The 14204-nt window shown below is 36.8% G+C and overlaps 2 protein-coding genes across 3 annotated transcripts in view; one reads left to right on the top strand and one right to left on the bottom strand.

The window, feature by feature from the left end:
* Positions 1-2817: 2817 nt before the first annotated feature.
* LOC108672166 (cysteine-rich protein 1) overlaps positions 2818-14204 on the bottom strand; it is a 19595-nt gene continuing 8208 nt past the window's right edge. Inside the window, exons 2-4 of one of the 2 annotated variants that reach the window (XM_018159790.2) lie at positions 6100-6263; positions 4827-4979; positions 2818-3757 (exon numbers count right to left, since the gene is read on the bottom strand). In XM_018159790.2, coding sequence (XP_018015279.1) covers positions 3708-3757; positions 4827-4979; positions 6100-6263 — 367 coding nt within the window. In that variant the 3' untranslated portion in view covers positions 2818-3707. Of the gene's footprint in view, positions 3758-4826; positions 4980-6099; positions 6675-14204 lie in introns of those variants that run through there. The other variant, XM_018159791.2, reaches the window with a different exon arrangement.
* LOC108672165 (gamma-interferon-inducible lysosomal thiol reductase) lies at positions 7321-9565 on the top strand. The gene is made up of 5 exons (XM_018159789.2): positions 7321-7403; positions 7905-8060; positions 8240-8413; positions 8761-8907; positions 9139-9565. The coding sequence occupies exons 1-5, from the start codon at positions 7356-7358 to the stop codon at positions 9286-9288; spliced, it is 675 nt and encodes a 224-aa protein (XP_018015278.1). The 5' UTR covers positions 7321-7355; the 3' UTR covers positions 9289-9565.

Below are 14204 nucleotides of genomic sequence, written 5' to 3'. Positions count from 1 at the left end.
TTTTTGCCACTTTATAAAACGCTCAACAAATCAGTTCTCATTAATGATATAATTTAGGGATTCGTGGTGACGAACAGCCCGCCTCACTTTTTCAAAATTTGAAATTAAAACAACGTAATTCCGCAACCTTGCGATGATATTTTAACTCCCGACGATCTGCAGCAAACAGGAAACTCTGGTGCAAAAATTGGAAGACCTACATCGTCGGAGCGAGTCTCCGCATTTCCGCTGCTACACAATGAATGTCACGCCCTTTAATGACTAAATATTTCAGTTATGATTAGCGTCAGTTAAATTCACAGTTATATAAACTGTACAATACAAATAACAGTACTGCAGGATAACTTCAAACTTATTAAACCTAAACTTAATAATTTGCATTAATCGATAATTTTATATTTCTATTCAGGCAATAAATTTTTAATTTATGTGTGTATAAATGTGTATATGTGTATAAATTTTTAGGAAATATTTTTCAGAATGCCTTAGCACCCAAAATTTGAAAATTCGTTTACATGTCGCTGCCCTACAGTTTGCTGGAAGAGGTCTTGTGAACTGTTCCACGCATATATATACGAATGTGATTAATGACCAGAGAATTTGTTGTTTTAAATCATCAGAGAGTCGAACAATTCTTCAGATGAATTCTCTGGTCATTAGTCACACGTGTGTAAATAAGCAAATTCTCTCATCTAATACTAATGACTACATATACTTATGAAATTTTGCGAATGATTCAGAATAACATTAAATACATTTTACCTGCCAGATAATCTCATTCATTTTATCAATAAATGGAAAAATTAGGTTTCGCTCCATTGCGCTCATTCGTATATCTGGGAACATTTCAAATTTCATGTATCCTCAATTCGGGGTGGGGATGTATTAAGAGTAACCTCCTGATATTGCGGCGACCCATAATTCAGGTCGCTTCAAGTTGGGCTCAAATAATTAGATTTGTTGCATCATCTGATAGCTTTATGCGCAGAAGAAGGAATGGCCCAAAAAATTAAATTTAATTTTAAATGCGCAATTTCAAATTGAATCAGGTTCTCTTAATTCGGTACGAGTTTTGAAATGAATTTTGTTTTATTTTTTAAATGGGGGTTCAAGCGGGATTTTTTATTTTAGATTAATTTTTATTAGCACTTAATACTAAATGAAAGGAATCTGGTCAACGCCAGGCTAACCTGCTACTGATAGTGGAATGAGTATTATTATTTATTAGTACATAATTACATATATAATCTAAAGAAAAGAGTGCAGAAGTATTTTTTCACGGTAAGTCTACGGACTCCATTCGTCGTATTTAACTAACAAAATTAATTAACTTTTTTCGTGTTGAATTTTATTATCTTTCAGAATTGCGGCCAAAAAGACGCATTCACTGCAAAAAAAGTTTCTGCTGACTTTATTAGAGTATTATTCTCGCGGTATAACTTTGGGTAAATTCTATGCTGTATTAGATTTACCAGGAGAGCTCCAACTTAAAAAATCGTTTGCATTATGAAAGACTTGCCGAAATTCGCAAAGCCCGATTACTGATTCCTGACTTTATGATTCAAGGTATAAATATAAGACCCTATACATAATACTTTGTATTCAAAATTTATTTACATTTCATAATGGCATACGAGTGCTTTCAGTTCGCACACTTTCGAGACGTGTATATTTCCAGTTTAGGCCAATTTAGGTCATCACGTCTTCAGTAGTTACTTTCTTAATACATAGAAATATAATTCTGAGAATGGCAATGAGTAATTTTTTACGTTGGGTCCCCTTAAAAATGATGCAAGCCACCAGATTATGTCGTCTCAAACGATGCGTTGCTGCTGACGCGTTGAAATCATCAAAACCTTCAAGACGTAAGATTCATGTGTCTATAGATATATAGACTCTGAATCACATGCTCCCTCAAAGAAATCTGGTCGTTACTGACGGCGTTATACATTTTCTGCTGTCAGAGCCTCAATTCCTCTAGGCTTTTACTGATTGTGCAGGTGCGGAAAACAGGATTTTGATGCTTTTGGCTTGGACTGTTTTATAAAACAGTAGTTAATGGGTTCTAATTTTGTTTCTAATCATGTGACGTAATAGCCTCTCAATTCCTTTTATCTTTTAAAAATTGAATTTCGTTTTATGGTTTTTTAACATTGTGATCATATATTTACGTAAATCGCGAGAGGTAGTCTACATGAATAAAATATCTTTCCGAACGAACAATTTAGCAGAGCAACGTGTGCAGAGATACGCTAGAACCAAGGAGTTAATTGTCAACGGAAGTAAAGAAAACTAATTCCTGGGTCCAGCAAGTATTTGGGCAACCCTGACCTCAAAGAGCAGCATTATAAAACTACTGTACTTTATCGTAAATACACATTTCTTATTGTTTATGCACGGCAAGGTGAGAGTTGCGCAGATCGTTGAGATAAGCTGGCGGCCGTTCCGCTTGTGCGAGTGTGTCAACTACTCGGCGTTCTGCTCACGCGGACGTCGGGAGCTCGGACGACACGCTCCTGCGACCGTCCTAACTGTTCGACACCGGAAGAAAACCGAGCTGCATGGCAGGACAGCGCGCGTGCTGTGCTGGACCTCTCGTGTGAACGCATGCCTTGAAGGCCTTAAAAGGATATACGCTCATTGCAAGCCTGTAAAACCAAGACTATTGCGACTGGACAATATGGAGGTTTACGACTAATTTGGATCTCATAAATAATATACTTGTTTAAATACTTTGTCATTGAGATAATTAAGGAGTTTTCTTATTTCTAGCATTTTCATTATCATTGAGTCTCTATCAGGGCAATAGTCACTTCATTTTAGTTTTCACGTACATTTTATTAGTCATCTGTGTTTTTGAACGAGAAAATTATTCCCTTCAATGAAATTGTCACAATAAATAGATCGATCCACTTTGGCAGTAACTATTTTTTTCAGTTAATTGAGTGGAGACTTCAAGTTTTAAATTTTGCCATGTTAACCATTTATCTTGTTAATCATTTTTATATGATCTCAGACTTTCAAAATAGCAAAACGTTTCGAATTTATACAAAATTTGTTTTACTGCATTCCCATATTTATGATTTAAATATCTCGGTCAAACTCGTTTTGTTAACTTCGGCAGGATTAAACTAAGGTTGAAGTCAATTTGTTTTTAATTTATTTGTGCGATGCAAACTTAAATTATAGAGAACACTGACTGGGACTGATTTACACAAGTGGTTGAAGTCTTTCGAATGTTTCTTAAAGGAAAACCAATACTATTTCCATATTAAATTTAACAGCAACAAAAATGTATAGCTTGCACTAGTAAAGAAAATTGTGTACTAACTTTTTGCGCACCTTTTTAATTCACGCAGTATTTATGCATTAATTAATATCATTAATAGTAGGATTAAATTAAATTTGTTCAAGTCATTTCAAATTGTTCGTGCCGAAATGAGCAAATGAGTAATAATAGCTATTTAGTGATGAAGGTTTTTACATAAATTTAATCTTGATTCTCACATTAATCATTTCAAAAAATACTATCATAAAATCGTGTGAATGTAACTTCGCATCGCGACATATATTCAAAGTCCCAAAAATCAGTCTAAAAACCGACAAAATTATTTCTCCATTTGATATCAGAAAGAAGGCCGGAAAACTCAGAATCTATTAAATGCAGCACGCAGTGACCCGCGCTAATGACGGATGACATAGCCAGATTATTTCGGTTGGTCGTACTTGAAACTTTGCGTTCCTCCTCGACCGTAACCTGGAAAAATAAGACGTTGAAATTTTATCCTCGAGTTAGTGCATGATAACAAAGATCAAATGTAAGCTCATTAAAGGCAATGATGAATTAATAAAACTGCGCAAAAAACTTGATTGCTCTCAGTACGTTTAGGTTATTTTGGAATGACTTTAGAACAAATAACTAACAATTAAGGAAAGCTATTTATATTTTAACATATTCCATCATCCAACCTGGAACAACTATAGTTCCTGATTTTAATTTACAGTACTACTAATATTTCCCTTTATCGATTATTTTATGTATTTCATGAAAACTGGACATGAATATGATCAGGCACCACTGAAAATAAATCATTTCGTGTGTGTTGTAAAAAACATAAAATGTTTGATATTGTAAGATGAAATCCAAGTTAATAATTTTTAGCCACCTCCAAGTAAATAACGTTGAAATATCGTTGATTACGAGTTGATTTCGTAATTACGAGTTATTTTAATAAACAATGTTTCAAGATTAGTTGAGTAAGCGTGTTGTTAGGGACCGCCTGTAAATATAATAATTTTATCGATAGTTAGGTTACGTGTTTTGTCATTTTGTTTTTGAGTTACTATTACGTGGCCTCTTGTAGACCCGCCTGTATCTTGTCATTGTTGTGATCCACCACAGAGGTTAGTGCTTGCATTGTTTATCGTGTTCATCTTCAGTGTTGATATAGTGGTGGCCTTTCTCGTGATATTGTGTTTTTTTATTTATATTGTTTATTTTTTATGTGTGCCATATTCGTTTGTTAGGTTGCGTTAATTCAAGTCCTTGATTGGTATTTATTCTTGCTTTTCAGCGAGGCTCCGATCCTAGGACATGATCAGGAATTAATAGGCAAGGGCCAGAAAGACACACGGTTTATAGTTTTGTATTTTGTTTTCTTCTGTTGATCGTTCATTCATTATTATGATTCTTTATTTATCAGTTTTTATTCATCCTTTATTTGCGATCATTGGCCAAGTGTTCGGGGTCAGAGAATGCTTATTTATTGACTAGTCCCCAACAGTGTCACTGTGACTCCATGTCGCTACATCGACATCTCCCTCACCTCCAGGTCCGAAGAGCGTGCCGTAGCATGGCGTGTTGCAGTAAGGTTTACCCTCGTGCTCTGCGTGAGCACCAGGATTGAGCGTCTTCTTGCAGTGAGCACATTTTAGACAGAAGCCGTGCCAGTCTTTGCCGAGTGAGGTCTTCCTCTCGGCTACAAGTACAAATCAATGAGTTACTAATCAATAATAACGAATTAAAGACGTCCCTATTTAATTGCAACTGATTTTCCCTCATGGAATCGAAATCAATCATCATGACTGATACTTACATCCCTTATAATGCAAGAAATTTACAACACTTCTGAAAGCATTGTACTGGAGTCACGTAATGCAAGCGGAGATTTTGAGGTGGCTCATGCGTCAGGACTTTGCAAGTCATGCTGAGCTGAGTAAGAAGAGGCCCTTATTTGTTCCGCTTCATCCTAGATAAATTGTACCGAAGCCAATACTATATTTGTGTTTTTCTAGGACCGACACCAATCCATCCAGAAGTGAGTTCCAAGTCGGGATATGGTTGATGAATTGTACGAGTAAAGGATTTTTTTTTTCAAAATTTGGCACTGAGTCTAAAAACGGCCATGAAATTTACGGAATCATTTCAAACTCTCGTATAATTCACATTTAAAAACATTAGGTGAGCAAACAAACAATAGCCAAGCAAGAAATGTTTCATAGATAGCAAATTAATTCTAAAACTTCATGGTCACCCATTAAGAGTATCAGAAAACTATTCGTTTGCTCGGCACGTCAGCGTCGTTGCGCAAGAGCTGATAAGGAGAGTTGACTCAGGCACGCAAACGTGGCCAAAACAGACAAATAATGCAATATACGAATAATAATTGTCAATATGAAATCTCTCGAATGTGTTTTGCAAATTATCTAACCATCAAAGTTCTAAACACAACATTCATACGGAGGATGCACATTTTTCTATTTCTTATTTGTACCGTCGCTTATAATAGACAGAGACTATCGAAATACATTGCAAGTATCGTTTGTTTAGGCATAAATTGCGTCAATTTTTTTCATCACGATAAAAACCCTACGGTCGTTTTTACTGGAGAAATTATTCTTGAAGACAAAGAACAGTTGTGCATTGTTCAAAGTGCATATGTTATACCGCAGTGTTTGCTGTAGATCAGGCCATCCAGTGATTAGATTACACAAAGCACATCTGCTCGCTCGAGTGCAAGACCTTCAACATAAGTTCATATCTAAAACCATAAACAAATGACAGTGACGACAATATGAACATAGATGATTTTTACTCACCAAAGTAGACGGGTTTCTCGCAAGCGGGACAATTCACCATGATGATGATGCGAGCTGTGCTGCAATACTGGCCAAACTTCTCCTCAGTGCCTCTCGACAGCTGCACCCACGCATCGTGATCGTCCGTTGGCTCCACACTCAGCTCGGTACCAGGCAGACGTGGGCTGGAGGTCACATCCATGGAATCTTTTGCTTACTTTCCCGGCGTCACATCTGTTCTCTCACTAATTAATTTACGAGTTTAGTTAGTTAGTTTAATCAAGTTAAATATGCACAGGCGGATACTGTCATGATTAACATTTAAATGAAGTAATACTAGTGAACATTCAAAATAAATATACACAAATTGGTTACCGATGTCAATCGGAAGGCCCGTCTCCCATGTAAGCTATTTTAGTGCGTGTTTCTTTTCTGTTGCCATTTTGCAGCGCAAAATCCAGATCGCACCATGCAATAATAAAATGAAAAAATGAGATGGAAATTACCAGTAAGATGAAACCATCAACCTTCAACTTCGTAGCTGAAGTTGAAAGCTCGAAACAACTTTCACTCACGAGAGAAGATTGAAATGTCCATGACGTATAACTGTAAAAAGCTTCATTTGTATCTAAATAGGCGTGTTTTTCGACTGCAAGTACCAGAGGGTCGTCATGAAGGGAGAAAAATACTTATTAAATATTTTTACTCAGCATTGCCGAGAACATCAAACCGTTATCGTAAAATCGTAACTGCACTCTGATTTTTGAGCTAAATTAACATAAATAAAGTGATACCATTGTTATAAAAATAATAAACAAGTGATAAATAAACAGCCTCACAGTCTAATTGTTTAATGAAAACAAACAACTGTCTGCCAGTCATGCATGTAATCGTTCGAGTGCCATGCACTGCGAGGACACTAGAGGCACCTCAGGAAAACACAAAATCTTTATTAAACCAAATCGGCATTTAATTTAATACTTGTCTGTGAAATAATGTATGATTTAAATTTATTTCAATGACTAACTTAATTTATTTACTATTGGGAAGAAATAATAAAAGAATGACAAATTTAAAATATTGTTTTACGTTAATTTACTATACGATAAAAATCACAGTATCAGTATGACTAAAAATACAAGCTGGTAAGTCCGACAGAAATATGTAAGATAGATAATATCATCTTTACAGATGACAGTTCCCACAAATACCTTACAAAATGTACACATATTAATCCTATTGCGTCTAGACTGCTGCATTTCAGTAAAGGCTTTTTGATGGTCACAATGATGCGATTATTTGCTCTCGTATTTATTTGCACTTTGGTAAGTGAACATAGAGTTTTTACTGAAACATTCATAATTTAGGGACTTTGATGAAGTGCAAATGCAAAAGCATTTTGATTTCAACTCTCATATCATTAACTATTTAACTATAATCATGTTGAAAAAATTAAGAAGTCATTGTTCAAGTAATTAAATGAAAATGAAAGCTCTGGAAGAGAACCGATCCTAGCAAAACTTAGCGGCTATCCCTTTAAGCTTCGATTAATTTACATCAAATGCATCAAATAATCAATTTTAAAATGCATTATTATAACAATAGCATTTATGTCTGTAATTTAATAGACGCGGAGGGAAACTTTGATTTGAAAAATATCTTCATGCCAAATGTCCTGAAAATAAATTCTCATGATGTTGCTTTCAAAAAATTGCGGCTGCTATAACCTACCTGGGCATGCTGGAATTCAATATCCTGTATCTAATGGTTTTCAAAGATATATTCTCTCTCTCTCTCTCTCTCGCTCGCTCTTCTTGTCAAAAAAGGCTGCGGCCCAAGTCGCGCCCCCCGTGAAGGTGGCCTTGTACTACGAGACTTTGTGTCCGTACAGTCGAGAGTACTTCGTTGATCAATTGTACCCCACGTATGAACTCATCAAGGATATCATGGATGTCAGCCTTTATCCTTTCGGCAATGCAAAAGTAAGTTGCCTTGGCGCAAGAAAATTTAGACGTGAGCATTGAAATAAACTACAAAAAAGTTCTGTCTAAACAGTCGAAAGGTCGACAATATGGAAGAAAACTAGACACATAAAATAATAATTGAAATTTATTGATGATTGAGATAAATAAATGACTTAACGCACTATTTTGTTGATCAGTACGAGCCGACAGCCGAAGGTGGCTATACTTTCACCTGCCAACACGGCGATGACGAGTGCAGAGGTAACATGATCCACGCATGCGCTCAGAAGTTCCTGCCCAACATCGACGTGGAGATGGACTTCGTGAACTGTCTTCTCGCCGCTGATTATCCGCCCAACGCTGGACCGCTTGTGAGTATCTCATTTTTATTCATATGATGGTTATTTCTTGCTCTATAAAGCTTTGGTGCCCAATATTGGCCCAATGCAAGACCGCAGGGGAGCAATAAACTTTTGCATAGACTTGAACGTCAAGCGCTAGATAAATACTTCACTTAGATCACTTTAATTAATTTTTTAATTTTCTTTAATTTTTAAGTACACACTTTGAGAAATGATTCTACCTTGTATTTCCTACTAATGAGTATTAGATAGAAATAAGTTTGCTCCGAATGATTTTTTGAAAAACTGTTGAGCAAGTACAAAGTTTCGCGGTTTAATGGCGCTGCGTAAAACTAAAAATTTTGTTTAACTCCCAGTGCGCCGAACTCGTTGGCCAAGACTGGACTCCGATAGGTGCCTGCGTTGATTCCTTGGAGGGCCAAGAGGCGCTTCACGCAGTTGCTCTTGAACAGGAAAAGCTTGACCCAACTCTCTATTTCGTGCCCTGGATCCTGGTCGACGACGTACGTATTAAGCATTTGTAACTAATTTATCCTAACACATGTAATTACAGCATAGTAGTCGAAGGCATTCAAAGCACCTATTCAATACCAAAATATGTGATGTGATAACGCCAAAGAGTTGAAATTTAAATTGAATCTACATGAGTTCAATTTAGCATAATGCTCGTTTTTAACACGTCTGCAAACTTTTTTCCATTGCTCGCATGACTCATTCACGTGAAAACTTTGCAGACATTCAGCGAAGATCAAGTAACGGAGTGCCAGACTGACATGTTGGCAGTGACCTGCTCTCACTACACTGGCCCGCTTCCTGAAAATTGCATTATTCCAATAGCTAAGTCACCTAGGACCGCGAAAGTCGTGGGTGTGACCAGACAGTAGAAATTATATCATACTAACTCTATGGTAATAACTTACCTTGCGTGATTCATATGGGCTGCTGTTATTAAAAAATTTTTAAGGCATTTATAATAAACAAAACGAGTTTTTTTTCCCAAAATAGAGGTATAGACGAGTCATTTGCCTTCTGTGGTATATTGTACCAATTCCGACTGTCCGTCGGACCAAGCTTTTTTCTTTTGGTTTTCAGTGGGTAATCGGTCTCAAATTTGAATCTTTTCAAGCTTGAGTATAAAATAAAGAAAGGCTATGATTGTCATAGATGCGTTTTTAACCCTTAGTGAAAAAGTGACGAACATTTTGAATTAATTTCACTTTATTTAAACGGAATTATTTTTTACAAATGAATTTATAGTCACGAGGCATTACTTACAATTATGATATATTCTAATGACGGTCAAACCTGAGTGATTTGAAAAAAATTTGATCAGTACTCACTGCAGTGAAAGTGACAGAGAGCGCATTTTCTCGTCCGTCCGTCCCTGAAAGGCTGAAGTCACGGACGGACACGACGAGCACAATAGCGCCTTTTTTCCATAAATGAGAAAATGCGCCAAAAAGAATAATAAAAAGTGATGTCGATTTACAAAGCTGTTGAATTCCTACGGGCAGAAAACGGATATTGCAAGTTTGAACAAGATTTTGGTTGTGTCTTTGTCTCACTGATTCGAATCTAAAAAAAATTACGACCTAAGCATCACCGTTATAGCCTAATAAATTAATTTGCACAGTTTTATTGAGCTGCGTTCATTACTCTGAGAGATATTGAAGACGCTTAGAGCAAATTTGACAGTCGGCCACAGAGATGCCGGTCGCTTCTCCGTTTAGGGGTATGTCCCGCAAGCGAAGGCGATATGGAAAAAATTTCCACGACCTAAATATCACTGTTAGATGGTTACTGTAAGATGCAATCTATATTCAATATTTCGTCAAAATCTGTTCTGAAGTTTGAGAGAAATTTCTAGGTCACATTGAATTTCGGCCTGTATCGCCGCGTAATTCAGGAATTAAGGCAAAACCAACAAAATTTATACGAGCTAAACATCACCGTTATGTCCCAATGAATACATATACCAAGTTTCATTGAGATGCGTTCCCTAGTTTTGGAGCTATTTCTTGGTCACTGAATTTGGAGACTGGCCGTGAAAGTGTCCGAGACGTGAACGTAACCTTGAAAATACTTTCCTAACGGTGATGATTAGGTCAATGGAAGCGAACTGTACTAAGATGATGATTCTTAATAAAAAAAAAATACATTGATTTATTGGATTTCGCGTATAGATTTATAAGTCGCAAACGAAAGCGAAATAAAAAAAGATCACGACCCCTAACATCACTGTTAGACCCTATTAAGGGGATCGGCTACCCTCCAGAAAAACTTCTACAGTTATTATCCGATTATCATGAAACTTCACATACATACGTAAAAGGTAAAAAGAAAAACATTTTGCTCCTATGTATTTTTCGAAAAAATGACTAAGCATGTAACTGCAGCACAGCTCAAGTAGAAACTATATTCAAAGATTTCAGCAGCTAATTACTTTATATCTAATTACTTAAAGAACTCTCCCACCCGCTTCCCTTTAAAGAGACGTCATGAACGTAAATATTGGCGTACAGCGATGGCAGTGATACCATTGGAAAGAGCAAAATTCCAGCTTTCAGATGAGCACAAAAACCGAAAAAACGCCAAAATTGAAAATTTAAGGGTAGCCGATCCCCTTAAACACGTGTGCGAACATTTCATCCAGCGTCGCTCACCATTAGTTGTGTCCAACAGATGATACAAATATCGGACAAATTTACTGTGAGATGGAAACAAATTCCATTTCACCTTCATTCGCAAGTTATAGAGCAATTCGGGCCGTAATGAGCAGTGACCAAGAAATTTCTTCTGAACTACCGAACAGATTTGAACGAAACTTTGAATATACATTCCTAACCTGCCAACGGTGATGTTTAGCTCTTGATAATTTTTTTGTAAGTTTACTTTAATTTTTGAGATTTTTTTTTTTGCTGTTTCGACCTCATTCGCAAGTTATACAGCAATACGGGCCGAAGTAGACAGTGACCAACAAATTTCTTCTAAACTACCCAACAGATTTGAACAAAATTTAGAATATACATTCCTAACCTCTCAACGGTGATATTTAGCTCGTGACAATTTTTTGCTTTGTTTTCGTTCGCAAGTCATACGGATATGCGGAGAAACGACCAGCATTTCTGAAGGCGACTTTTAAATTTGCATTGACAAAGAATTTTTTTGAAAAAGTGTTGAGCAAGTACAAAGTTTCACGGTCTCTTAATGGCGCTGCGTAAAACGAAAAATTTTGTTGACCTCCCGGTGCGCCGAGCTCGTTGGACTGGACTCTGATAGGAGCCTGCGTTGATTCCTTGGAGGGCCAAGCGGCGCTTCACGCAGTTGATCTTGAACAGGAAAAGCTCGACCCTACTCTCTATTTCGTATCCCAGTCATACGTATAGACGTATCCAGTATCCCAGTTATACGTATAGCCGTATAACTGGCAAACGAAAGCCAAATCGAAAAAATTGTCACGAGCTGAACATCACCGTTGGGAGGTTACGTTTGCCCATTATAAGTTTCATTTAAATCTGCTCAGTGGTTTAAAAATATTTCTTAGTCACTGCAAATTTCAGCCCGAATCTTTTAACAAACGAATGAAGGTGAAATGGAGAAAAGCCCGTAAACGAACGTAAAAGCGAAAAAAATTTCACAAGCTTAACATTACCGTTGAAAGGTTAGGAATGTATATTCAAAGTTTCGTTCAAATCTTTCAGTAGTTTATAATACATTTTTTGGTCACTGCAAAGTTCGGCCCGAATTGCCGTATAATTCACGAATGAAGGCGAAATTTTTGCGAGCTAAACATCAATTTAAAAAAATTTCATGGGCTAAACATCACCCTTAGGTTCTGATGAATACGTGTACCAAATTTCATCGAAGTACAATAATTAGTTTGGGCACTTTGGGAGATATTCGTTGGTCACTGAATTTGGATATTAGCCGTGAGACCGGCCGCGAGTCCGGCCGTAAATTTGTCCGATTTGTTTCACAAACAACACCCCTCCGGTCTCTGCTTTAATTGTCACTATTAACTGCTAACCTTTTTATTGTAAACTCCAGAGTCCAGTCAGAATGCTCTTTTTCAGAATCACCAAGCCCCAAATCCGAATCCATAGTGCCCGATTGATGGCTACGTAGAACGCTTATGGTTTTTCGAAAGTATGGAAGCATTTAGCATCGTTTAAATTCTCTAGAACTGACATCGTTTTCTTCCACAAATGTGTTTGAAATAGCAAATATATATTCCCAAGGCTTTTGCTGGGGACATCCCTATCAAATTACCTTTTTATAGGAATATTCAATTCCGCTTACACGGTTGATTAGCCTCTACCATGGTTGAATTAATTTCAACCATGAGTTTCTACGGCCTTCTCAATTGAAATTTACGGCTAGCTCATTGAAATATATTCACAAATAAATGTAAAAATATATTTTATTTTTGGACGAAAATGCATTGATGGTCAATTTTGGGGTAACTTGAAGTTGATGCTAATAATCCGTGTAAATGTATACATACTGGCGGTAAATTCAATAGAATTGTTTTTTCTACCTTTTTACGTCATTTAGTGCATATAATATTGAAAGTGACGGTATTTGAAACAAGTAATGGGGTGCATTTAAAGAAGTTGAATACAAATGGTCAGCTGTATAAAGTAATGGCTTATTATTTACGATATTGGATGAAATTTAAAAGAGTTTTTCCGCCTGAGATCATTGAGGTGTAGTTGGTGCAACCTACCTACCGGCTACCAATACCATTACCACCTAGGAGGCTAGGTTGAAAACGATCATAGGTTCTGCCTATCGTAGCAATCATAAGCAATGATAGATAGGTAGCTCAAGCTAGGGCTAGGCGTCAGATGATTTTCTGGGATTTTGTCCGTGATCATGAATTCATGATTCTGGCCAGAACAAATATTAATGAAATATGAATAGCTTCAAGGTACACATGACAAATTGACGATGTATCAGCATTATGTACCTAAAAGTCTGTAAAGACAATCACAATGTTACTAATCCATTCTGTGTGGAATTTCTGACAACAGCTAGGCCTATGTCTAGAGAGAAGTCCTATGAAGAAAGATTGAAGATTATGAAGCTTCCAACTTCCAAGCCTCAGTTATTGATGTCTGCATGGGGACCTTATTGAAGTATACCTACAAGTATACTCATGGTCTATACAAGATCCCTGAAGAGTAACTAGAATTTGAAACAAGAACCAACACCAGGGGCCACGGCTATAAGCTAAAAAAATTGCGCTGCAACTTCTCCACGCGACAAAATTTTTTCTCGCTTCGAATCACCGACATGTGGAACATCCTCCCCGATGACATCGTTGGAGCTCCAAGTATGAACGCGTTCAAGAACAGACTAGATCATAGTGACAAATCACAGAATTTTAAGAATCAGTTCATTTTTAATTTCCTCATTTACTCATGATTTAAACCAGTTTCATATGTAGGTACTAGGATAATGCAGGTATCCAGGACATGGTGCCAATCCATAGGTTATTCAAAAGAACCTGTTCTTATGTCATTTTGAACTGATCAACACTTCTTTATGGAGATGGACCGATCGTAAAACACACCTTCACCGGCAAAAGCTTTCACACTTCTGAAGAAGGTGAGCTGACTAGTCTGGAAAAGTCCTATTTTTGTCTGAAATATCGCGGCTCTAATATCATATAATTTCAGTAGGTATGAAATCTCGCGGCTCAAATGTCATAAATTTTTGTTTGATTAAAAAATCGCGGTTTGCACTTCGCAAACATGTCATTTCATAAAATTTTCAACTTCCGCAATCCGCATTGCTT

The sequence above is a fragment of the Hyalella azteca genome, unplaced genomic scaffold (genome assembly GCF_000764305.2).
Source record: "Hyalella azteca isolate HAZT.00-mixed unplaced genomic scaffold, Hazt_2.0.2 contig3150, whole genome shotgun sequence".
Lineage (NCBI taxonomy): Eukaryota > Metazoa > Arthropoda > Malacostraca > Amphipoda > Hyalellidae > Hyalella > Hyalella azteca.
Note: the sequence above shows the minus strand (reverse complement) of the source record. Positions and strands in the feature narration are given on the sequence as shown.

Bases quoted from the DNA above. Each gene is read 5' to 3' on its own strand.
- LOC108672165 (XM_018159789.2), top strand. From the start codon at position 7,356: ATGGTCACAATGATGCGATTATTTGCTCTCGTATTTATTTGCACTTTG. The intron at 7,404-7,904 runs GTAAGTGAACAT...TTGTCAAAAAAG, and splicing joins TCGTATTTATTTGCACTTTG to GCTGCGGCCCAAGTCGCGCC. The intron at 8,061-8,239 runs GTAAGTTGCCTT...TTTGTTGATCAG, and splicing joins ATCCTTTCGGCAATGCAAAA to TACGAGCCGACAGCCGAAGG.